The sequence below is a fragment of the Pinus tabuliformis genome, chromosome 2_2 (assembly GCF_031772625.1).
Source record: "Pinus tabuliformis cultivar Carrire ecotype Pingquan chromosome 2_2, CPIR1, whole genome shotgun sequence".
Lineage (NCBI taxonomy): Eukaryota > Viridiplantae > Streptophyta > Pinopsida > Pinales > Pinaceae > Pinus > Pinus tabuliformis.
Genome location: NC_142300.1, coordinates 169,336,089 through 169,363,830, shown reverse-complemented (window position 1 = coordinate 169,363,830; position 27,742 = coordinate 169,336,089). Strand labels below are relative to the sequence as shown.

The 27,742-nt window shown below is 40.2% G+C and overlaps 1 protein-coding gene across 2 annotated transcripts in view; it reads left to right on the top strand.

Moving 5' to 3' along the window:
• LOC149191950 (Tetratricopeptide repeat (TPR)-like superfamily protein) overlaps positions 1 to 27,742 on the top strand; it is a 392,644-nt gene that overhangs the window by 19,326 nt on the left and 345,576 nt on the right. For both annotated transcript variants that reach the window (XM_089404439.1, XM_089404438.1), the window contains exons 4-7: positions 20,494 to 20,593; positions 21,185 to 21,289; positions 21,540 to 21,702; positions 27,584 to 27,719. In XM_089404439.1, coding sequence (XP_089260565.1) covers positions 20,494 to 20,593; positions 21,185 to 21,289; positions 21,540 to 21,702; positions 27,584 to 27,719 — 504 coding nt within the window. The remainder of the gene's footprint in view (positions 1 to 20,493; positions 20,594 to 21,184; positions 21,290 to 21,539; positions 21,703 to 27,583; positions 27,720 to 27,742) is intronic.

Genomic DNA, 27,742 nt, shown 5'->3' with positions numbered 1-27,742 from the left:
ACTTTTGGATATATAGATATACAGTGATAACTCATTTTTATATTATCTATGAATTGATTTTTATGTCAGATCTGCAGAAATCAACAGAAAGTGGTGGATTATAGAAGGCTTCCTTTACTTAAAAATGAAGGCTGAATGTAGCCTGTAGGTTTCAGCTGGCGTTTTAATATGTGCACCTCTATGTGGCTATGCCCATGCTTCATTGTTTTTTTATATCGAAGTTAGAAGACCCATTGATAGACTGATTTATTGATATCAATGTGGAAAACTTGTTTGAAAGTTTGAAACACCAGGTCAACCTCACTGCCTAACTGCTTTGAACCCCTACGCAGAGAATTACATTGGAAGCACGATATTAAATCTGACTGTTGTATTCTAGCTCGGGGGTTGATTTATGAGAGGTTAGCTTTAAAGAGTTTTAGAGCATTGAACTATGGTTCTAGGCTCGTGACTCTCTTGTATAAATAATAAAACAGTCAGAGCAGTGTATGAGTATCACTTTTATGAATGCTGGAATAAACGCTGAACAATGAGTTTCAGCGATGTAATGAACGCTGGAAAATGCTCCTACCTGAATGCTGAAGCTTGAGCAGTGAGAGTGAGAGCCTGATGGCTGTGCAGCAAGAGTCCTCGGAGAGTCGGACCTCAGTCAAGAGACGTGTCGCCGCCGGCAGCTGTAGACTGGAGACGTTTTACGAAATGAAACCCTCGGGTAGCTGTAGACTGGACTGCAAGTTTGCAACAGAGTTACAGTGTAGACTGGACCACAATGAAACCCTCCGAACAATGAAACAATGGAACTATCGTTTAAGTTTTAACCCGGCGAACAATGAAACCCATGGGCTGCAGTCAATTTGGTAAAACACGCGTAAAAAATGAGCCTAAACAAACTTTTTCGAACCCCAAACAAATTTCATCGAACCCTAAACGAATTTGTTCGTCAAAAAATTCAAATTCGTGATGAAATTCGAGTTCGCCATAAAATTCGGCGAACTCGAACGAATAAATTCGTTTTCGATTAAAATTCGGCAAATTTTGAACTTGTTCATTGAAATTCGCTGAACCTGGTGACTAAGACTGTACCTTGCGGCCTATCCTTGTACACCACTGGATACCCCATGCTACTGCTGTACCATCCTGTACCGTCTCGTATCTTGCCTGTGTACTGTACCTAGCACTCCCCACGTGTATTTAATGCGATGTGAGTCGCTTAATGAAAACCAACATGCTACATCAAACAACCACGCATCTCCATGCTCCTCTGTAGGCCACTGCTCATCACTGCATACCTCTATATAACACTCGATGCTACGGTTTAAAATTGGGTTTGTATGCATCATGCTGCATCCCTCTGCATAACATTGGACTCTGTGGCATATCTCTGTGCACCCCTAGGTACCACTGTCTACTATCATACCAACTTGTATCATATGCCATCTCGCATGCACCAACACATCCACCATTCTGCTAGTAAGCCCTCCATGATGTGGGCTACATCTCCCCATCTGCTCTAAAAGACTTTAGCAACCTGACTCCTCACATGCCAACGAGAATGACACTACTATGCCTATCCACAGTAGCTCTGGTGTCCAATATACCAATGAGAGAGCACCGTCTCCATGTAATGCCCTGTCTGGTGGCTTGCCAATGCCACCTCCTCCTACCAACTCCTGCCAGAGTAGGCTAATCACCCTGTGACTCCACACATAATCAATATGTCAAGACAACTCATGAAATTTGCCCTCTCCCCTGTCAACCCATCTTGCCACTAGTGCTCTCTGAGGCTCTGATGGAGATCTGAAAATGTGTGTGCACCCAAACGTCGGACCCATCACGTAGCTACTACCATCACCTACTGACTCTATGATGTGATGGGAAATATCTCCTGGATCCCAACAACAGGTTGGCCCTTGAGTCCCTCTGGTAATCCATGGCCTTTGCTAAAATGTGGCCATGGATATATCCAATCGCCTAGCCTGCTCCATCAGGTACCAGCTCAGTACCTCTCGCCATCCAATCCCAAAGGAGGGATCGAATGTACAATCCCCTGTGGAAGGAACAAGCCCTCCAAGTTGATGCAGTGTCATACTCAGCTCATGTCGCTCAGTCCTGCTAACCTGGCCATCCCCTCGGGTATGTCTAGACAACTCTGCCTCCCTCAATCCAATGTGTAAGGGTGGGCTAATAACGCTGTAGATCTTGTCAGTGTGCCTCTGAAACGAACTGTGCTGAAATCCCAACGTGTGGTCTCTATGTTGCCCCTCATCAATGGCTAGCCCAAAGGATGGTTGCACATCCTCCTCCATCATGGACTCAACATGAGCCTCCAACTGCTCCTCCATAGACAACCCAACACACAAGACATGCTTGCCAGTCAACTGTAGGTGACTGTCGTCTGGTAACTTTGGCATAGATCTGGATGCCTCTGTACCTATCGGCTCCTCATCAACAGTGGAGATGTCTCTCAACACCTCATCAACCTGTGGTGCGCTATTATCACCTGAGTACTCAGTCACAACCCCAGATACCTCATCAATGGATACCTCAACAACGGATGGCATCTCATCAATGAGTGTATGCTCAACTGTCTCCTTGCCAACCATGGCCCCTTCAACTACTCCTTCATCTTTTGCCTTAATCCTCCTCATCATCCCTGCATAATTCCATTGAATTCCCACTGATTTGTGCATGTCTCTTAGTTCACAAAACTCCCAAAAAGAGAGGGACGCTTGAATGCCATGTCCCAATGATTGGTATGCCCTCCAATTTGCTGCCAATAACTCCACATCAGTTGCAATCATGTCTTGCCATCTTGATGCATTATCCATAATTTTGGGCATAGTGGATTTGTTGTATAATTGAGAATGGTCCTGATTCCCAATTGTGGTATGAATCAACTGCTTCCCCACATCAATCATCATTTGTTGCATCCTAATCACCTCATTCAAGGTTACTGCCATGTTGTTTGATTTTAACCTTTCTTTGGATCCCATGATTTTTTAGCTTTTATTCCGGTCTTGTCATAGAATGAAGGGTTTCCCACAGGCTGAGCCAAGATTATGGCTCTGATACCATTGTAATGTTCCAAAAAGGAAATAACAGTGATAAACAAAGTAAAATACCATACAACATCGAAATATTTAAATAACAATCAAACACCCACAGTTTACACTGGAACTGCACCAAAATTCAACCGTTCTATTATATATGGAGAAGAGTACAATGCGTGATATGTGTGCACTTGGGCTTGCCAAAGCAAGCTAAAAAATCCCAGGTGAGAAATATGCTACCCAGATGCAAAGGAAAGGATTCTCCTCAATGTTCTGCGCTGGCCCTCGAAATTTGACAACTGTTGGCTGAAAGAAACCCCTGTTTGAGCCTCCAAAATTGCTAAGAAAATTCTGCCAAATTAATCTTGAGCTCTCCACCAAAAACCCAGAAAAACCCAGAAAGGGTTTGGCCTATCTCCAAGCCAAAGTCAAACCCATAAAATGGTGCAAATTCCTCATCTAACTATCAATTCTCCCTGCTATAAAAATTAAGATTTCAGTTCCGAATATCGCTTGAAAAATTCTATAAAATTAGTTAGAGACTCCTCTCAATAAACCCACAAAAACCCAGAAAGGGTTTGGGTTGAATCCAAGAGCTATCTAACATATCCCATTCAATCATAAGATCTTCAAGTTTTTTTCGAAATGGATCTTTGATTATATTCCCTCCTTTGTGCTAAGAAGAGAATAATGTGGTGTTGAAGTCTACCCCCACTATCCCCATCTGGTGCTAATTGTCATTTTTAAGAAGTAGAATTTTGTCCCAAAACTCTTGCTTCTCATTATATAGCGTTGTTGCATATACATTTAAGATCTTAATCCTGTCATTTGAATTCTTAACTTCCAGTTCCACCCCTAGCCAATTGGTAGAATTGATGCTATTTACCGAAGTAATTTGTTCCTTCCTCCAAAAGTTCCCCAAGCCTCCAGAAGCACCTCTGGAGTCTTGTTATTCGTTCACTACCATTTCAAAATATTTGAGAGATTTTTATTATCGCTTCTTCTTCAACCTTTGTCTCTTGCAGTAGAAGAATTTTCGGTTGTTCCTTCTGACTACATATTTTATCGAGAGGGCTTTAGGGGGTCCTCCCATATTGTTAAAATTGGCAACTAGGCCCAAACTCCATATGGGTCAACTTATTTATGTTACTGATATTTTTCTTGGATTCCTCTCTCCAAGAGGTGTAGGATTGATCTAAAGATCATCCAATTCCGACATGTATATATGGAGATATGAATTTATTTATATTATTGACAATTTGTCAAGGTCGGCTAGCAAGCATAACATGCATTTTTACCCCCACTTCATCCTCAACGTGGCATATAAAAGGAGACCTCATGGCATTATTCACCATCTCATCCTCTCACATCTATCTCTTCTCACTTGTTTGGGTACGCAGATTCGGGGCAGCATCTCTCACATGTGCGAAGGAAGATGGAGGACATTTTGGTTAGGGCAGCGTTGACCAAGTTTGACTGAGGTGCAGAAGTGCTATTTTGGACAACATTGACCTCTCCTTGTTTGTGGATTGGGTAAGGTTGCCTCTCCTTGGTAGGCCGTAGTTTTGGACACGGTTTTCAAGGCCACTTTGACCCTGCGTTGACCAACGTTGACTGTCCTAGGGCTGGCCGCAGGCTTGATTGTAGTTGACCAACATTTCACTGGGAATTTTGGACTGTTTTGGGCTGATACATCTTGCTGTTGAATGCCGAGTTGAATGAGCTTTGACCGAGCTTATTTGGAGGACAAATCTGAATTGTTTGACCAACATTGACTTTGCTGGTTAGGGTTTGCTGTTGCTGTCATAAAATATCAGATTTGTATATTTGTACTATCTCTCTCTCTCTCTCTGCTGAACTACTGAAGATTATAAGAAGAATTGATCAAGGGTTTCCCCACATTAGGGTTTGTCACTCGCTGGTGCCACATCTTGTGTCCTCTTGTCTTGGCTTGTCTTCTACTGTTTATGTTTATGTTCTATCTGCATTTTACTATCATGTTGATGTGATTGCTAAACTGGAAATTGATATTGGGCTAATAAGAAACTGAAGTAAATTGCTCTTAAGTATAGAACATACCAAAAATTAACATGGTATCAGAGTTGAGGTGAAGACAAAGCCCAAGCAAGAGTGAAAGAGCAATCACCGAAGACATTTGGACAAGGACAAAAGGCTCAATGGGTTCCTCATCCCACTTCCCTGTTGAAAACAAGCGCTGTGAAAACTCTGACTATCACAGATGGAAGATGTCTCTTGATTTGACATTGGAAAAACACGAAGTGTTGGATTATGTGAAGGGTCAAAATCTCTGAGCCTCCATCAAATGCACCAGCTGCTACAAAGAGCAAGTACAACAAGGCTGAAGTCAAAGCGAAGAAGATTACTAGAGATTCCATTGACAAGCATCTGGTGGCTTACATCTCCGATCTAAACACCTCCAAGGAAATCTACGACAGATTGGTAAACATGTTCAAGTTTAGTGATGCAAATCAAATTTTATTTCTCAAAAACAAGTTAAAGGATATTAAGAAGGGCAAGGACGAGGATATTCAATCCTACTTCTTAAGAATCACCAAGATCAAGAATGATCTTGCGATTGGAGAAATCATATATGACTGGGAACTTACTATCACTACCCTTGGAGGGCTCTCACCCGAGTGGTATATATTTAGAACCACTATTCTCAATAATGATCAAATTCGAGGGTTTGAAGAATTGATGTCGAGATGCATTCAGGAAGAGACAAGAATGGTGGAGCAATGAATGCCTTCTAATAGAGGCAACCTCACTGCTTTCTCCGCTCATTCCAAAAGGAGAAATAATGCAGGGTCTAAAGGCCATTTCAATAGAAAGCCCAGATCTAAGGGTGGAAGGAAGGGGAGGTGCTTTTCTTGCAATAAGTTTGGCCAGTATGCAAGGGATTGTCCAAATAGAAGGGACATATCACATGATGATGATCACAATCATTCCAGGGGCAACTTCAACAACAACAATCAAAGGAATGGCAGGTTCAATGGCAAAGGAAAAAGGAATGTGGGACATCATGGAAATGGTCAACCCTCCAAGAAAGTAAGGAACTCCAGGTATGAAGAATCAAATGTTGTTAACAATAAGCAAGATGAGTATTATCTTATATCGACCCTCTCCACTACCTCTCCTCCGGACACTTTGGGGAGTTGGCTTATTGATAGTGGTGCTTCAAGGCACTTCACCAGATACAAGTAAGCTCTCTCTAATTTGATAGAGAAGGAGACAAACTTGGAGATTATTCTGGGGACAATGCCACCTATCCCATAAAGGGTGTAGGGGATGTTACCCTTCAATTGAATCAGGGTAACACGATTCATTTACAAGAAGATCTATATGTACCTGATCTCAAGAAGAACCTAGTGTCCATTTTGGCAATGGAAGACAAAGGTTACAAGGTGGCATTCATCGATGGAAAGGTACGTGTTTGGAAAAGGAACTTTAAGATACTTTTACTCTTGGGTTCCGGGTTGACACTTTGTATCAAGTTGGAGGAAGTCCATTGGGGGTCATGTCTTGCGACACATCTCTACAATCTGAACTATGACACCGAAGGTTTGCCCATCTTCATTATAAGGCTCTTCCCGTTGTGAGACAGATGGTGACAGGTATGCCCGAGTTCAAAGTAGAGCATAAAGGTATATGTCTGGGATGTGAAGAGGGAAAAATTACAAGGGGACCATTCCCCTCTAGTAATAGCAAGACCACCGATATATTGCAATTGATCCACTCCAACATATCTGGTATGATGCCCGTAAACTCTTTGGGAGGATATTTATATTATCTCACTTTTACGGATGATTATTCTTGCAAGACTTGGATCTACTTCTTGAAAAGGAAGGATGAAGTGTTCACATGGTTCCGTCACTTCAAAGCCATGATCGAAAATCAATCCGAGAAGAGAATCAAGATATTGAGGACTGATAACGGGACTGCGTGTGAATCAAATGAATTCCATGACTATTGCAGAGAAGCTAGCATTAAGAGGGAGACCACAACACCATATACTCTTGAGTAGAATGGTGTGGCTGAAAGGAAGAATCACACTATTATGGAAGTTGTTTGTGCCATGCTTCATGATCAAAGGCTTTCGAAGTTTCTATGGGCCGAAGCTGCGAATACCGCTGTGTATGTTCAAAATCGATGCCCTCATCAAGCATTGGACTCCAAGACTCTCGAAGAAATATTCACTCTGACATATCTGGTATGATGCCCGCAAACTCTTTAGGAGGATATTTATATTATATCACTTTATGGATGATTATTCTCGCAAGACTTCGATCTACTTCTTGAAAAGGAAGGATGAAGTGTTCACCTGGCTCTGTCACTTCAAAGCCATGATCGAAAATCAATCCGAGAAGAGAATCAAGATATTGAGGATTGATAATGGGATTGAGTATGAATCAAATGAATTCCATGAATATTGCAGAGAAGCTGGCATTAAGAGGGAGAGCGCAACACCATATACTCTCGAGTAGAATGGTGTGGTTGAAAGGAAGAATCACATTATTATGGAAGTTGTTTGTGCCATGCTTCATGATCAAAGGCTTCCGAAGTTTTTATGGGCCGAAGCTACAAATACCATCGTGTATGTTCAAAATTGATGCCCTAATCAAGCATTGGACTCCAAGACTCCCGAAGAAATATTCATTGGTAAGAAACCTGATGTCTCTCATTTTTTGAAGTCCTGTATATTTTCATGTGTCGAAAGAGAAGAGAAGCAAATTGGGTGCATCAGGGAAGAAAGGAATCTTTGTGGGCTATAGTGAAAATTATAAGGGCTATAGAATTTGTGGCTGGTTAAAGGGAAGTTGAGATAAGTCATGATGTCACCTTGACGAAGATATGGCTCTTAGCAAGGTTGACAACCTTTCTATACCAAGGAAGGATAAAGAAGCTAACACCGGAAAGCAAGGTGAAAAAGAAGATGAAATGATGCCTGATGTTGATGAACCTATGGATCCTATTGATCCTCCTCCTCCAAGAGGAGGCCCTCATGGCTTAGGGAGACCCAAAGATGCCAAGAGACATATTGCACCAAGGGGGACTTTCCGTGAAAGCAAGAAGCCGACCAGGTATCAGGGATGCTATGAATGAAGAGTACGAGTCTATTATGAAGAATGATGTCTAGGATGTGGTCCCTAGACTCCAGGACAAATCGATTGTCACCTCTAAGTGGCTCTACAAAATCAAGCATGGAGCCGATGGAAGTGCTGAAAAGTTCAAGGCTCGCTTTGTTGCCCGAGGCTTCTCTCAAAAGGAAGGTGTAGATTGCAATGAGATATTTGCACCTGTTGCCCGATACGCCACCGTCTGCTCTATGATAGCTCTTTCTGCCTCGCAAGGATGGAACCTACATCAGATGGATGTCAAGACCACTTTCTTGCATGGTTTGATCAATGAGGAAGTCTATGTGGAACAACTCGAGGGGTTTGAGGTTCATGACTGTGAATCTCATGTATGCAAGTTGAAGAAGGCTCTCTATGGCTTGAAGCAAGCACCCCGGGCTTGGTATGAGAGGATTGATAACTATCCGATGAAGTTGGCATTCACTAGAAGTGAAGCCGATCTGAACCTTTACTTTAAGGTTGAAGATGATAAACCTCTCATACTGGTACTTTATGTGGACAACCTCTTTTTGACAGGTGCAAAATCTCTCATTCACAAATGTAATAGGGAGTTGGCTTCCGAATTTGAGATGAAGGACCTAGGACTGATGCACTACTTCCTAGGGTAGGAGGTCTGCCAAAAGCCAAGAGAAATTTTCATATCTCAAGGAAAATATGTTGTGAAGATATTGGAAAGATTTGGGATGGTGGACTGCAAGCCTGTGACTACCCAGATGGAGCTTAACTTTAAGAAGTTACGTGGCCGGACGAATTGGGAAATGCTTTTGAGTATCGTCAACTCATAGGAGCATTGATGTTCTTGGTGAACTCTTGTCCGGATATATGTTTTGCAGTTAATACGTTGAGCCAATATATGGTTGAGCCTCATCACACACATTGCATTGGCGCCAAGAATCTTTTGAGATATCTTCGGGGCACAACCACTCATGGACTGAGATACACTGCCGGAGATGTGAGACTGCATGGTTATTCTGACACTGATTGGGCCGGCAGTGTGGTGGATCGCAAGAGCACTTCTGGGTGCTGTTTTTCTTTGGGTTCTATTTCGATATCCTGGATGAGCAGGAAGTAGAAGTCGGTTTCCTTGAGCACTGCTGAGGTTGAATACATAGCTACTAGTATGGCCTCCTGTGAAGTTGTCTGGTTGAGGAAGCTCTTCAGTGAGCTGTTTGGACATGTGCTGGATACCACCGTGATTCTTTGCGACAACCAGAGTGGGATACGATCATCAAAGAATCATGTGTTTCATGATCACTCCAAGCACATCGATATCAGGTACCACTTTATCCGGGATATGGTACAATGAGGAGCAATAAGGCTCCATCACATTGGGACTGATGAGCAGGTTGCCAACATTCTAATAGAGCCCCTGGAAAGGTCAAATTCTTGACTTTCCGAGAATGACTAGGAGTTGTGGAGAGACCCTCTTATGAGGGTCCTGTATGATATGGACATTGAGCTCTGGGAACTTTGGGGGGCTTGGGGTACTTCTTGGAGCGATGAGCAACCATAGGGTGAGTGGTTCAGCCTTCCCCTAATGGTTTGCTATGTAGGCAGGATGAGTGGTTCATCCTTCTCTTGCTGAGACACAACCATAGGGTGAGTGGTCCAGCGTTCCCCTAGTGATTTGTTGTGTATAGGGTGAGTGGTTCAGCCTTCCCCTGTGATACCCCATGGAAACATGTAGGCAGGATGAGTTGTTCATCCTTATCCTGCTGAGACATCCTACCCATGCAGTTTGGGACTCATGGGAAGTACTGCTCTTCTTGCCAATGAGTAGGGAAATGAGGATAGGGACCATAGTACTACCGATGGATGCATCGTGTACCCTCGTACTCCCTATGCTAGGATGATATTGATCTGGGATCATTTGGAACTGACTTCGGGGTAGTAAGAGTGGTATGACACACTCTCTTTATTGGAACTGACTTCGGGTCAGTAAGAGTGGTATGCGACACTCTCTTTTATCTGAGGCTGACTTCAGGTCAGTAGAGAATGGTATGATACATTCTCAATCACTTCTTCTTCTTCATAGTTCAGCAGAGCAGAGTAGTGCATTGATGGCAGAGATGGAGTTCTCCCTAGTTGAGAGGGAGTGTTAAAATTGGCAACTTGGGCAAAACTCCATATGGGTCACCATATTTATGGCAGCAGATATTTTTATTGGATTCCTCTCTCCAAGAGGTGTAGGATTGATCTAAGGGTCATCTGATTCTGACATGTATATATGGAGATATGAATTTATTTATATTATTGACAATTTGTCAAGGTCGGCCAGCAAGCAAAACAAGCATTTTTATCCCCACTTCATCCTCAATGTGGCATATAAAAGGAGGAGACCTCATGGCATTATTTCACCATCTCATCCTCTCACATCTATCTCTCCTCACTTGTTTGGGTAGGCAGATCTGGGGCTACATCTCTCACATGTGCGAAGGAAGGACATTCTGGTTAGGGTAGCATTGACCAATTTTGACCGAGGTGCAGAAGTGCTGTTTTGGACAGCGTTGACTAGCGTTGACATCTCCTTGTTTGCGGATTGGGTAAGGCTGCCTCTCCTTGGCAGGCTACAGTTCTAGACACAATTTTCAAGGCCTCTTTGACCTCGCGTTGACCATTGTTGACTATCCTAGGGCTAGCCGCAGGATTGACTGCAATTGACCAACATTTGACTGGGAATTTTGGACTGTTTTGGGCTGATACATCTCGCTGTTGAAGGCCGAGTTGACTGAGATTTGACCGAGCTTATTTGGAGGTCAAATCTGACTTGTTTGATCAACATTGACTTTGCTAGTTAGGGTTTGCTGTTGCTGTCATACAATATCATATTTATATATTTGTACTATCATACTATGTCTCTCTCTGTTGAACTATTGAAGATTATAAGAAGAATTGATCAAGGGTTCCCCCACATTGGGGTTTGTCCTTGGCTGGTGCCACATCTTGTGTCCTCTTGTCTTGGCTTGTCTTCTACTTTTTACTTTTATGTTCTATCTGCATTTTACTATCACGTTGATGTGATTGCTAAACTGGAAATTGATATTGGGCTAATAAGAAATTGAAGTAAATTGCTCTTAAGCATAGAACATACCAAAAATTAACACATACCCCTTACATTCCATGAGAGGATCTTCATTGATTGGGGGTCAAAATAGATTTTGAACCTCCCTCATTCAACTTCGCTGCTCCTTTTTGACTCATTGTTTTGAGCAAATCTGAGATTTGAAGTTGACTTCCTAATTTCTTGTTTTGCTTTGCCTTTGTTTCCCTTATTTCCTTCTTAGAATGCCGTTCTTTTTTCTTTGTATTGCTGCCTATATTTTGACTGCTATTATCCTCGCTGCCTTGTTGAATTTGAGACCTATTTCTGGTGACGATTTTTCGTGATCCCTCTTGCGGATCTTGCTTCCTTTTAACCGGAGACGAGGGCTGAGCTAACTGGCAAAGGGTTGGTCCTCCCTCTTGATCGGGGATCAGTGCTGTTGTGTTCTTGCATTCCCTGATTTCCTCTTCTACTTCATGAATCTCCCCTTCTTCCATTGTCTCTTCCTCAACTACTCCTTCTAGATCCTTCGCTTGAGGCTCTTGCAATTGCTCCAATTCCAAAGACTAAAGGGCATCGAATGGATTTGCTGAGGTAGATGGCCGTTTTGGTTCTGTTTTTTTTTGTTATTCACATTCCCCTTTTTACTTCCACCCTTTTTTGGGTTTGCCATTGACTAGCCTGATCTTCTTGGTTGGATCGAGAGTTCTCTAGGGTTTCAATCGCGACTTTCTTACAGTCTCTCGCAAAATGCCCATACTCATGGCATATTTTGCACTTGAATGGTATTTGCTCATGATGCAAAACCTGGCAATGTTTCCAGTTTCCCATAGTTAGGAGAATCTTAGCCGGTAAACCCTTCTCGAGATCCACCTCAACACAGATCTTGGCACATGCAAACTGTCCTCCTTTGGGTTCTGCTTGATCAACATACTTTCCAACCCCATTCCCTATTGCCCTAAGGCAATCACCGCTCCAACAAGAGAGCAGAAGGCATGTAGGTTTTACCCACACTAGAATCGTAGTGGGAATATCTTCTATGGGGTCAAAGTCCAGAGTCCATCGATTGAGATACATTCTGTGACTTCCAAAGAAATATGGTCCGTTTCTGAATATAACTTCCTTGTCCTCCTTATATTCAAGCAAAAAGGTAAAAAATCCATTACCTATAGCAAAAATCCCCAAATTACATTTCATTTTGTCCTTCTAGTTCTTCTCTGCCCAGAACTCCATCAATTTTTGGGGGAGGGCCACATCCTAGTAAATTTATTGACGATCCGAGTATGCGAGGGATGATTTGCAGAACACTGGGGGAAGCAGAACTGAAGGAATCAAGTCCAATGTTTTCAAAAATTCGGGGGCTCGCATTTGATCTTTGCTTCTACGAAAGGGAGGAGATTAGTGCTTGAAAGGCGACTGCCTCGTCAAGCGTTGGAGGGGGGCTCCCTCTGGGGGAGCCATGGCTACCGAAAGCAGGGGCTCGGCCAGATCTGGATCGCTATGAAGCAAGGGTTTGCAAAGGTGCTTACAAACTTATTGATTTTAGGAAGATTTTTTTTTGGCCAATTTTTAAGTCCTGAAAAAGGTATAAAATTGTAAAAATCACAAACAAATTGTGATAAAATCATAAAAATCGCAAGTCAATCCAAAATGTTAGTCAACCAAAAAAATACATAAATATTCTTATTTTGAAAAAGTTACATAAATATTCATGTGCATCCATATGAATCCAAACTATTATACACAAATATTCCAAGTTTTTCATATCTATAGCAAGTGTTCATATAACCAAAATAGCATAGTGCAATCAATCTTTGAACAAAAAATATATCAACAAAGAGGCTCTAGATGACCTCTATAGTAAAAAAAAATAAATCATGCTACAACAAGTACCAACATATCATCAAAATAATTGCCTATATTGGGATCCTCATAATCAATATCATCCACTAAGCATTAAAATAAGATCGAAAAAACTTAACATGTGAAGTCAAGATTTTGTTTCATTGATTGGTATATTTTTGCTAGGGTCATGACAAAGGAATTCAACAATTAATGCCACTAACTTTGAAGTATATAGAGGGCTTGGTGCTTTTAAATTAAATGCTAGTTCCATACCCTCATACATGATAGAATCTAATGGAAATGTTGCAATAAAGTTTGTTGGATTTTGAGTGGGATCTAAAATTCTACTTTCTCCATCTGAAATCCAGTGAGGTGGGAACCACTTTCAAACATATTGAAACAATTAATGTTAATGATAAAAATTTAAAGAAGGGCCTCATGGTTGATTATTAGGCTTCCTCACTCATAAATGGTTGTTTTCAGGTAAAATTTAGGGCAGACGCCTCGCCCTTATTGAGGGGGATGCCCACAAGCACCACTTTTGGGGAAAACCGACCCCCATTTGGGGAATCATGCCCCCTTGTGTTTCGCTGAGAAAAGGTGGGCATGGGGAAAAGTTTCCCCAAGCATCCCCTTGTCGCGAAAGTGTAGGAAGCATTAGGAGCGTGCCCCCCACCCTCAGGGATGTGCCCTTGTGGATCACTGCTTTTTAATTTTGTCGATATTTTTATCAATTTTAATGATTTCTTTGTTTTTCAAACCTTTGTTGATTTTATCTTGATGCCAATTTCAACAACTTTCGTACATCTTGTCCATACGACTATACAAACTTGTACGAATGCCCACATGAATGTACATCACTAGTATGTACTACTATACAAATCCATACCATTATATAAATATGTACTCTATGGCTCTGTTTGTTGATTGGATTTCCCTATACATAAATCTCTACTTTCTCTTTCTCGTTTCCTCAACATGCTCAACCATTCAAATGTTTAACTGTTTGTGTGTGAAATCTCTATCTTGACCTATCTTTATACTTTAATTAAGACCGAATCGTAATCCATTTTTGAGATTACTCCTAATCTAAATCATGCACATGCATGAAATACACATTTTAAACTCAACAACTAAATATAAGACTTTACACTAGAGTGAATTACAAGATACAATTACTTTTTGAAAATATAAAATATCTCAAACTACTTCTCGCATGTTGATACTGAACCCATATAGAAGTTCTTGTAGAGGCTATATTTCTCAACACTCCCTTTTAGAGGAAGAAATTATTCATCGATCCAAGTCTGTTCTAAATGCCTCAAACTTCCATTTTGCCAAGGGCTTGGTCAGAATATCAACTACCTACTAGTAAGTGGGAATATACTAGAGCTTCATTGCCCCATTTTGAACCTTGTCTTGTATGAAGTGATATCTAATCTGTGTGTGTTTGGACCTGTCATGAAACACTGCATTCTCAAAGAGTTTGATACAACTCTGATTATCATAGTTAATGACTGTTGTTTCCAACTCTTGATCAAACAATCATGCAAGTAACTCGCCAAGCCAGATGGCCTCACAAATAGTAGCACTAGTTGCAATGTATTCTGTCTTTGTTGAGCTAAGGGCTATAAAAGTCTTCTTTCTGCTGAAACAAGATATCATTGCTTCTCTCAAGCTAAAGCATAGCCATGAGGTGTTCTTGTTTGTTGCACCACCTGCCCAATTTGAGTTTGGATACACTTGCAACTTTCACTTCAGCATCTCTAAGCTATCTCATACCATACTTCATTGTGCCCCTCAAATACTTGAACGCATATTTTGCTGCTGCCTAATGCTCCTGCCTTGGCTCCACGATGAACTGACTTAAGATGTTTACAACAAAACACATATCTTGCTTGGTGTTGACCAAATACATTAAGAAACCTATCAATTTCTTGCACATTATGGGATTCACCAACTTTGAATATGAGGTTGTCACCTTCAGATTAGTGGTCATGGGTGTGGCCATAGGTTGGTAGTCCTCCATTAGAAACCTCTCCAAGATCTCAATTACATACTCACCTTGCCCAAGGAAATTCTTCCCTGATCTCTTTCAAACCTCAAAACTCGAGAAGTAATGCTAGTGTCCTTCGTCTTGAACTCATTTGCCATGTCTGCTTTGCAGGCTGTAATGAGCTTATTTGCACTTATTAGAAACAAGTCACCTACATACAACAACAAAATGAGCATACGAGTCTCAACAAATATGTAATGAAAGTTCATGTACTCACTTTAGCTCTCCAAAACCTTAGCTATGGAAAACTAAGAAAACCCTAGCTAACACCAAGGAGCTACATCAAGCAAGCAACACAGCAGCATGTGCTCCAACACAAGATGTGTCCTCTTCTTTGTTTCAATAAGTGCAACCTAGGGATTCGCCAGGAAAGCCTAAACTTCTAGTCTCCATGGGATAAAATCCTAACTCTAGTATTCAAGATGCTCCAAAATTTGCAAGAAACCCTAGAAAATCAAAGATGACAGAAACCCTAGAAATTAGTGTGTTCCTCTTAATCACATCTCTAAGACAAGATAATGAACAAGAATGAGAATGATGAAATGACTCTTTGCTTCCCATCTTTATTTGAGAGGTTAGGGAGGTCAACAAACATATGTGGGCATAAATGCTTACAAGCAACCTACAAAGCCAATAAGTCTCACACATGTGGAGCACTACACATGCAAGGGTGCTCCATGAGATGTGGCGATTACTACTTCTCCAAGCTTCCAAGGATTCCAACACTCCTTATAAATCTATAGGTCTACTCCCCCCGCTGAGCACTGTTACAACTCATGCATACCCAACTCGACTCCATGCCTCCATGCAAACGTCCAAGCTACCCCATGTTGTCTAGTGCTCAACACCCTCATCCTGAATGCCAAACACTCCTCCTCCAATGTAGGACATCCTTGACTCATGCAACCTCCTCCATGTGGTCAACATGTTGAATGTTGCCATGCTGTTTGAATATCTCTACTGCTCCAAGGAAGAATGCCATGAAAGCATCCAATTGAGGTCAAGCGACCATTGAGTAAGCCATCTTCATTGTGTAAATCCATCATAGATAATTAGACACCACCTCAAATCTAATGAAGCACCCCAAACATGGTGTAAATACTTTTGGAGTAATCTCTTTATAAGGAAAGTGTTTTTACCCACACCTATCAACACCCTTTGCAACTCCATCAAACTTGTCATGTGCAAATTTGTACCCGCTATAGTCATAGAATCAATCATTATCTCTTGAAAAGAAAGTCATTGATCCATCACAAAATGCTATTGCAACATCTTGAACCTTTGAATAACATTGGCCACCTATGGATCTAAAGGAACATATTTGTGGGTCATAAGCAACTTGCCAAACTCCAATACCTCTCAAGTCATCATCATGGATCAAAATCTTTGGACACCACATGATGAGCTGTTTAGAACATCTTGCAAAGATAATCACATCTACATATGAGACCAAGACAAATCAATCACATCTATCAGAGTAACAAAATAGAAATTTGCATAAGTCAACTTATTGATCCCGAGATACCAAGCTTGTGATATAGGTAACAACTCACATGAGAATCCCTCTCATGCACCTCAAAACCTCCAGCAATTGAAACTACTTGAAAGTTGATATAGGTCAACTCCCTCGTCTTGACAGAATCTCGAGGAAAGAGTAACATCATGGTCAGTACCTTGCGGCTGAGAGATTCCAACAACCTTGTCTTAGTACTCTATAATATTCCCATCAACTGCAACCATGGAATTAACCCCCAACAACATCCTTCCACAAGGGATCATGCCTCTTTCCTCCTTAAGACAATTGGAAGGCTCATAGGTGGAAGAAAACAATGCAGCATGCTTCATATATCTTGTAGGGGGTATACTCGTCCTCATTAAAGATCTGGGTGCTCCCACATGCTCTTGAGCCTCCTAAAAACTATAAGGATCTTCTAGCCTCATTATTGGAGTATCGAATATACAAGTGCTACTAGCTTAGCAAGTAAGTTGTAAAGGCCACCCTCTCTTGCCTCTCTGGCCAATGTTTCTATACTAGCTAGAGTGCAATCATTAATGGCGCATTGATGACCTTCAAATGCAACTCTTCACTTTACATTTTTCATATAAGAAATTGAGCCAAGATTCATCTTCAAACCAAGAACAAATCGAACATCACTCAAGTCAAGAACATAACCTTATGACATCTAGAAGGAAATGGAACTGACTACTCTCACAGGATAAGTAACATCATCCCCAAGATCCACACTTTTGTGGCAAGCCTCCCTCTTGCTTTTAAAACTTATTGAACAATGACTTGTCATATGTCTCGAAGATTCTTTGTCCATATAACATCCAACACTAGACATAATGTTATATGAAAAGAAAGAGGTTATGGAAAGTGCAGTACTAGATTGAGGGATCCTCCACTACACTTGTACAACCCTAGTTGCAACTTCTTTTGCTCCCTTTCCCTTATTCTTCAATGGACACTAGTTGACATAATGTCCTATCTTGTGACAATGAAAACTCATCACCTTACTCAAGTCCTTTCTTGTATTTGTACCTTCTCTCTTCTTTTAGCATTTCTTACTATCCTTCTTTGTCTTGTTGACGAGACCAATCACATCTACTTCCCTTTGTTTCTTTCAACTATAATACAATATGAATTTTTTCTGCACAAGATGAATCCAAAGCTTTGCAAAGTTTGGCAAGGTCTCACAAGCACAAACACCTTGAACAAAAGGCATCTAGGAAGGAACAAGTCCAATCAAAGCAGAGGACACCAACACTTGATCTTCCACTTGTTTTCAAGTGGCGGCCATTTGAGCTCTCAATTTACTGATCCTAGTCAAGTAGCTCGCCCTAGTGTTTGTCTTGCTCACATGAATGACTGAAAGTTGGTTTCCCAAGAGCAATTGTCAAGAAACATGAGTTTTGAAACAACTCAATCAAAGCTCCAAAAATGTCCTTACTGGTCTTTGTCACTAGAGATGAAATGATCCTTCACTAAATTAAGAATGTTTCTCCTATCCTTGGCTTCCTTCTTCCAATAGATGACCAATTCTGCTCTATCGTTGGCTTCTGGAATCATTTTCACAGCATGCTACCAAAAATTGGCTTCCCCCAAAAGTAATTGAAGCTTGAGCTTTCGGGGATCAAAATTAGAAATCCTCTCAATGCTAAGAGTCGTCTTGCATATATTGAAACAATCCTGAAGACTGAAGTACATAAATCATTGTTATAGGAAGTAGACAAAATCCTTTCTAGCGTCCAAGTGCTTTTTCCAAGAAACCTGGGTGTGAAACCCTAGTAACCTCAACAGGATCAAGCACCTCTCCTAGGTACACTAGAGCTGAAATGCCAAGTCTCTCTTACACCTAGAGTGATTTTAATGACAAAATCTCTGATATCATGTATACACTTTTTTGAATGAGGGCAATTAATGGAACTCAAAATTTCACTTCTTTCTTAGTGGTTTCCCAGATCTGAACCCTAAGATTTTTTCCATTTGGGCTGTTACGAAACAAATAAAAGAGCAACAACGACAGACAATATTCCACCTCTTAACAACCCTATTTCACCTGACAATTTCAAGAGAAACCATACTATGGTATACCGACAAGTTTCATCCCTCTAGGGCAATCTTATTGTACATAAAATTGATCTAAAATTCAGTTTGACAGTTGTAAACACATCAGCTAGGGAAAACCAAGAAAACCGTAGTTGCAACCAAGGAGCTCCAACCTTGCAGCATTACACTAGTATCCTCCAAGGCTAGACACTTCCCGTTCTTCTACATTTCAATAAGTACAACCTAGGGTTTCACCATAAAACCCTAATCTCCAAGACTCTAAGGGTGAAACCCTAACTCTAGTATTAAATATGCTACAAAATCTCTAATAAATCCTAGCGATGTGAAGACAAGAGAGTATAAATGAAGATTCACAAGAGAGAGGAAGACTTGTGTGCTCCTCTTGGTCACGACTCACATCTCTACCACAAGACAATGAACGAGAATGAGAATGACATGACCCTCTTCTTCCTTTGTATATATGAAGGGTAAGGGAGGCTGACAAAATATTTGTGGTTCAAAACCCTTACAAGCAACCTACAAAGCCACATGTAGGTTGACACACGTGGGGTGCTAGAATCCAAGGGTACAGATGTCAAGTTCCCACTTCCAAGGTGATGTCGTACCCAAGCAAGTCTCCAATGCAAGGCCCCCTGCTAGTGGGATGTTACTAACACTCCTCATCCAAGCTTGACTCCAACAATCCTCATAAGTCATGTACTCTACTAGGTCCACTTCTCTTGCATGAGTACTGTCACAACTTAGGTGTCTCCAAGTCAACTTCATGCCTCTATACAAGCTTCCAAACTAACACATGTTGCCTAGGGTTCAATGTCCTTCTTTTATATGCCAAATGTTCTTTGTCCAACGCAAGGCGTTTTCCAAGTAGGCAACCTCCTCCATGTGGCCAGTATGTAGAATGTCACCGCACTATCCCAAGATTTCGAATTCTCCAATGAAGAACGTCATGCAGTCATCCAACTGAGGTTAATCAACCATTGAGTAGGCCATCTCCAATGTGTAAATCCATCACGGACCATCCAGCTGCTAATGATACACCATGTACGCCAAATCTAATGAAGAATGCCAAATATGGTGTAAACACTTTCAGAATAAACCAATATTTTCTTGATGGACAGTGATCATAGAGATGTAATGAATCCTAGATACTTGAATCAAACTTTTGAGATCAAAGCAAATTAAAACATAGTCAAGTGGAGGAACTTTGTAAGGAATAAACATTGAGGTAATTAAGTGTTTTGTGCTCTACCTATGCTTTGAAGATCATGCAGGTTACTGAACTGTTACACACAATACCTTTTGACAAAAACATCAATATGTCTTGGTGTGAAGTTTCAACTTGTAGCCAACATATGTTTATGCTGCTTGATACAGATTGGGCGTACCCCTGCATTTTATTTTTTATTTTTATGCATACCATTTGCTGCATTTATGAAATGCTTTTGGACTCATGCATTTCCAATAGGCTGCTTGTACTTTTGAGTAATAGGTCAATGGCAATCTAAAGTAAAGCTGGTGACAGAGGCTATTACGGATGCTAGCCTCTGATTGATTGCACTTGAAAGGGCTGATTGGCTATACATGTTTGTTATTCCATTTATGGCATAACAGATAAATTTTCAGCTGTCACCTCTGATAGAAGACTGACTGATGTTCAGTTTATTATTAATAAGACCAATGCTTATTACTGTTAGTTATTTTCTGTTAGCGGAAGTGATTAGTGTAATGTTTATGGTGAACTGAGATGCAGTGATATTTTTGGATATAAACAGTCAGCTGAGGAGCATCTAAGGCAGGTCGTGGACAATGCAAGTGAGAAAGCCTTTGCTGAGCTGCAAGGAAATCCTCAACAACTTGAAGTTGTTCAGAAAAGTAAGTAGTGATTAGTATTTTTTGAACTTGCTAGGTAATGACTGCTACACTAAACGGGGAGTCATATGGAAAATAACATTTACTGAATTTTCCATTGGTTATTGGCAGGGAAAGGATGGAAATTCAATTCATACTTTCTTGTGAAATTACTGATAATACCCTTGGAGCTGCTATTTTTCTTTAGCAAGTTATTTTTTGTATTTTTGCACTGGACATGCAATTTATATTTTGTCTTTTAGGTTTAGTTGATCCATTCTTCAGACCTTCTTTTGCTAATACAAAGAAGTGAAAAGTATATCGTTAGGATTGGGATGAAAATCAAATTCTTCTTGATTGACATTATGCATAATGACTTTTCTATCCTATATTCAAGCATTTGTTTACTATTATCTTCCCTGATTTTATCAGCAATTTTATAGCCTCTCTTTTAGAGAGGAGGAAGTTAAAAATATTGAAAATTCATTTTTTTGTTTTGTTTTGTTCTGGTAGTCTTACAGGGCTGACATTGTGTGCATTTCATAATATTTTAGTTTACAAGAAAATCAATTTTTGTATAAGTTCAGATTGTCACTTATCAGTGTTTGGATGCAGTGGCCGAGTCAGAGTCTGTATCATCATGGCTTCAGGTCTACAACAAAGAATTTATTCATACACTGTCCTTTTCAGACCATGAAGCATTTGACCACCCTATTGCATGTAAGTTCTGGAGATAAGGTGTATATCATATATTAAATCACATGGTAGAGTTGTGGATTGCTAGGTTCCTTTCTATTTTGCTTTATTGTTATCAATAATTTATGAGTTCACTTAATTGAAGTGGTTGGTAATGGGTACAACAAGAGGATTTGAGAATTTTGGCAGCAATAAATAGTAAAGAGATACAATGGTATTAAATTATCTGTTCTTTTTGTGTTAATGTATTCATGACCGTTCCTGTTCTTATCAGGTCTTCTGGTTGTTTCTTCCAAAGATGAAAATCCTGTCAATAAATTTGTGGACCTCTTCAATACAGATCAACTTCCTTCTCTTTTAAATGAAGGTGCAATGGATCCAAAGATATTGAAGCATTATGTTTTAATACACGACAATGAAGATGGACCTGCAGACAAGTACTAATCCCTGCAAAGATTTTCGTTTCTGTAAAAGAATGTTTAATGTGCATTGGATCTGTATTTTGCAGTTTGGGTTGAATTCTGAATGTTTTCTCTGGTTTTTTTCTCTATTATAGTGGGTTTATATATTAAAAGTAATGGGTTTGATTGAGACTAAAGTGCAGCCTGTTCCTTGTGTGAATGGATATTTTTGTCTTTTCAAGTGGAGAGTTTCTGTTTGAGCTTTCTTCCCTATACTCAAGATATAAAGAAAGCATGTACATATTCCTGTATGTTTTGAAGTTAATCTTGGTAATGTATTCCTAATTGGAAATATTTGTTGCAGTGTTGCAGGACTTGCTGATTACTTGGCGAGTAAAATCTGAAATGTGTACTTGCCATGAAAATAGTCTTAAATTTTCTTTTCTGTGAAAACTTGGCAGTGTTGAGAAAAACTGGATTTCTAGTGATATTTTCCTGATGATAAAATTGGTTGTCAGGGGCACAAAATTATTTAAATTGTGATATTTTGGGGTTCTTTCTGCCCATTCTCACTTGTTTCTTTTTTCCCAAGGAAAAAATTGAATAATTTTATTAGGTAACAAAATTACATGAGTATAATACCTAGATTGGTATTTTAATCAGACTGCGCTGGGTCAAAGTCTAAATAGACTGAGGGGTCCGAATGTAGAAAACTAGCTGGCTGTTTGTGATAATCAGCATAGAGGTGATAAAAATACATAAAGTAAAAAAACAGATCTGGGGGCCACCGAGCTCTCCGTGTAGTATCTAATTACAATATAGCCAAAGCTGATTAGTACATCAATACATCCACATAGCTCAGAAATTCAATCTCCTGTAGATTTAAAAAAGGTGCCAGGGGTTTTCTCATGAAGAAAAATCTTTTAAGAAGTGTAAGTTTTCCCTGAAAGCCTAGCACCCGACATTTAATTCCTAGCAGATTACAGATCTACTGATTAGTTGCACAGTTAGGTTCCTAACACAATGAAAATCAGTTGAAGCAAAATATACCAATCTCAATTACGAAAAGATGGCACAACAGATTCTACCCGATCACAGTTCTTCATTAAAAATGGCCCAACTAAGGAAATATATGCAACAACTGGATCTGGTCCAGCTGATCAAGCCCTCCTTGTTTGATCTAGATCTCCTTGCTGCCCCATTCCTCAGATCCAACACACTCACTGAGATGCCTCTTTGAATCTTTTGCTGCTGTAAGGTGTGTCTTCTCCTTCTTAGCCTTGCAGTTTTAAGTTTACATTGAGCTAAATCCCTAACTCAAATCTCCAAAGTAGTTGATGGTCGAGATTAGATCTCGCCTCACTTGAGATCAAGGGCTAAGGTTAAAACATAATCACGAAAGTTCCTAAGTTTACTTTAGCTCAATAAGCTGACATAATAAGTATATGATTTTCCTAAGTCAGACTCAGGATAAGTTACTTTAACAACTTGCTCACATTAGAGCAATTGTTCGAAGGAGATGGTGGGCGACTTTTGCATGCCTAGACACTTAGGCCTATATAGAAGTACATGCCCAAGTATAAACATCTTCACTTCCTCTTAGTGAGGGAGGTACTTCTGCCACCCAGAATTGACTTCAATCCTTGAACTGCATCTGCTCCCATGACCGCTTCCTCTGAACTAGAAGCCTTCCCTGCCATCTTGTGTGGAAACATCCTTGAAGTCCTGTAAGGTCATCTCATACCAAGAGACATTGACAGATTTGGAGGAATCTGTCGACTGGTCCTCCCCTCCTGAACCTAAAGGCTGACTCCCTTTGAGTTTCTCAAGCTTCAGAGCTTCTTTTTCCTTGTCTTTTGTTATTTCTCCTTCTCCTTGTGGCCCTTGTGCTAAGTCCCAACACCCTCAGGGGACCTTTTGGTTTATAGATCTGTAAAGATCGTCCTTGTGGGTCTATCTCGTTCCTTTGGGGCATAGACTAAAATTAAGTACGCCACCAACCCCTTGATTGGTACAGTCTCCCTCTCTCCCTTAGAGGTTTGACCTCTGCTAATCCCGTTGGCAAGTTTTGTTGGTACTATCCTTCGAACCATGCTTTGCTAGCCACTACTGGCTCATGCCTATCACGGTAGGTCCCTTGCCTAGTGACTCTGCACAATAATTTTTCAATGATCCTTTGTTGGTCACTGAATGAAAGTAGTTACTTGACCATGCCCAATGCAACATTTTACTCGTGGCACAATCCTCTGCTCTGTGGCACCACTTGCAGTGGATTTTGTCTAGGCCCAAAAAGTAGTGCATCAAATGAAGATCTTTCATTTCAAATTCAGAAGCTAAATTCCTTTTACACTAGAGGATAAGAGGTTCTCCACCTGTCAAGAACAAGTCGTCAACATATAATACCAAAATCAAAGGAATACTTTGTGTTGAAATGTGTAACTAGGTTCAATCTTCATAATGTCTAATGTAATCATGATTTTATGTATTTGATGAAAAAAGAAAAAAGAAATTTTATTATTATTGTTTTGAAGCATGGGTTTCATGTTCAAGGCTATTTTATTTATAGGTCAAGAACCCATTGAGTGCTTCTAGGGCTTTCTCATAAAGTCTAGGAGTCAATTGAGCCATTGTAATATGTAAGACCCCTTTGGGCATCTTGTATTATGTAAAAGAAATTTATTTGAGTCATAAAAGACCCTCCAAGACAAGTCAACCTAGTTGCAACAAGTCGGCCTACGTGAAAGATCAAGTCGGCCTCATGGAGGCAATTCGTAGCCCTGGAAAGCTTATATATAAGAGGCATTCGACCTCATTTGAAGGACACACACAACACTTACAAATAAGAAAGAAAAAAATCTCGATTTTACAAGAAGTCCTATAGCAAGCGAAGTTCAAGAAGGAAGCTAAAGTTGATGTTTTGGGTCTCTCTCTCTCCCTCATGTACAACGAAATATTGAAGTTGCTGGAGAAGTTGCTTGGATCGGAGTTGTTGGGAAATTGCCGGGGTCGAAGTTGTTGGAAAAGTTGCTGGGGTCGAAGTTGCTAGAAAAGTTGCTGGGGTCAAAGTTGTTGGAAGGTCAAAGTTTGTTGTTGTAAGCTATGCTCATTAAGAAGGAAGGTTGACTTGGTCTTGGAGGGGTCTTTGTCAAAGGTCATAGGTCTTGGAATTCGTCATCTGAACATTATATAAGAAGAGAAGAATCCTTTTGGGTTTTCCTCTCAAGAGGGGAGGTTTTGGCCCTAGCTAGCAGCCTACATTTTGTGTCCTATTGTCTCATTGATCTTTATTGTTTGGTAGCTGTTTGGTGATAAAGAATGCAATAATAATCAAGTGAAAGAAGAAGCTAATAACAAGTACAAGATAAGTAAAAGAACATCACAAACAATTATCAAAGTAAGAGAAATCACCTAATCTAGCTGCCACTAGATTTCTCAACACTTTGGGCCGTTTTGATGTAGAGATTTGGATCAACATTGCTTTTGGTAAAACCAAGCTTCGTCAAGAAGTTATCAATGCGAGCAGGCCAGGCTCTTGGGGCTTGCTTCAATCCATAAAGAGTTTTATTCAGTGTACACACATGAATTTTCCTGTCATGTACTTCAAAGCCTTGTGGTTGCTCCACAAATACTTCTTCCTTGAGGAAGCCATGCAGAAAAGTAGTTTTCAGATCCATTTGGTGAAGAGTCCATCCCTGGCTAGCAACTAGAGCCACGATAGATTGGATGGTAGTATATCAAGCAACGGGTGAAAAAATCTCATCATAGTCTATTCCCTCTTTCTGGGAGTAACCTCTAGCAACAAATCTAGCATTATATTTTTCAGTACTTCCATCCGCACCGTGTTTAATTTTGAACATCCATTTAGAAGTCACAACAGACTTACTTTGGGGTCTTGGAACTGGTTCCCATACATCATTATGTATGATGGACTCATATTCTTGAACCATTGCATCTTTCCATACTTGATTTTGTGTTGCTTCTTCAAAAGTGCATGGTTCAGCCCAAATAATGTTGCTCATGGCTACAACGTATCCTTGGAACCGACATGGTTTCTTGCTTTCTGAGAAGGTTCCTCGGACTCATATTCTTGAACCATTGCATCTTTCCATGCTTGATTTTGCATTGCTTCTTCAAAAGTGCATGGTTCAGCCCAAATAATGTTGCTCATGGCTACAATGTATCCCTGGAACCGTCATGGTTTCTTGCTTTCTGAGAAGGTTCCTATGGAGGTCGCATGTCTATCAACATCTTGTAGAGTGTCACAAAGCCATAATGGTCTCTTTCAAGTAGGAGGATCACATGGTGGAGGATCCAAGGGCTCCATGGGTTCATCGATTCATCAACAAGATCAGTTTCAGGGTCAAGATCTTCGTGAGCATCCAAGGCACAATCTTGACTTTCAACATTAGCAGGAGGAGGAGGAGTGTCTCTTGCCTTTCCAAGCGCTGCATCTTCATCAAATGTTACATCCTTGCTAAACTCTATAGTTCTTTGACCAAGAACGTATATTCTGTAAGCTTTAGAATTTTCACAATAACTGACAAATGTACCTTTCTTACCTGAAGCTTCCAGCTCGTTCCTCTTTTCCTTTGGCACATGAAAGTAGATAGGGTAGCCAAAGATCCTCAACTGCCCAACCTTGGGTTTTCACCAGTGAAGACTTCTTCAGGAGTTTTGTTGTTTAAGGCTCGGTGTGGAGATCTATTTTGGACGTAGGCAACAGTGATAACAACTTCTCCCCATAGAAACTTTGGTAGCTTCTGATCATGCAACATAGCTTTGACTGCTTCCAATTTGCCCCAAATTTGGCTTTTTTCACATGTTTTTCTCCACTTACCCCAATTTACCCAATATTGCCCCAATAAAATTGAATAATGGTTTTCCTTCTTTACAAATGACTATAGCCTACGGGGTTGGACATGCTACTTTGTCTCCCCTTGGGCAAATTAACTAGAAGAGGACATTACAGATTAAATGCACTGAATGCCAATAGCATTTCACTTTACTGGTCCTTACAGTTGAAAGGGTCATCATTACACTATTTAAGCCTCTTTCCTGTTAGCTCCAAATGTCTTAAGAAGGGCACTGTGCCTTGTTTTTTTTCAGCAAAATTATGGCATTAGTTTCATCTCATGTTGCTCTTGTGCAATCACAAAGAAAGATAACAACACAATAAATAATAATGAGAGTTATTAGCCATACTGATTTGGTAATGAAATCTTCACAGATGTCTGCTCTTGCTGGCTTCTATGAGAGCAACATCTATTCCCTGTCCTTGTCAGAGTCACCATTAACCCAATATCATATCGATTTCTCATCTCATTATTCATTCAGGATCACTAGGAGAATTCATAAGCAATAAATATGGTAACATTAAATCCTAGGTTTATCAAAAGGATATGTCATTAAGGATGCCAGTGAGAACATATATAATGATATTGTGCATTTACAATACTAGTATGGATTCCAACCACCTTCAAAAAACTAGTACCATACTAGTAAGTATGCCAACAATGAGTACATAATTACCCACTGTAATGAAGCTGAGATTCAGGGGAGATGTCCTTGATAGTATACTCATCGCATATGTATTGGAGCTTTACTATCTAACCTATTTGGATGCCAATACATATGTCACATAAAACTATATAAAACTGGATACTTATAGAAGACGCTGACTTAGAAGCCATCTTACGTGAACTAACGAAAATAGATTATATCACCTTCTACAAGCTGTGGTCCCATGTCAAGGAAGTAGCATGTAGCCCTAAATTCTAACATATATCATTTCAAATAAATCATGTGAATTTGTCTCTAGCTTTTCAAGATCCATTTCATATGTTAGTAATGAGCATAGGGATTATTCCATAATTGTTTTTCAAAACTAGGAGTTCATGGTTGTATATCTTATGTGCAGAGCAAATGAAATACTATTGGAAATGAAGGGAACTTTTGGACCACATGATTGTAGGCTGCTATGTATTAATTCTTCACAATCAAATGAAGAGATCTTACCAGAAGATATCTGGACTCCTTTTGTTTCATCATCTTTGGTATTTTTACCTTCTGTGCATAG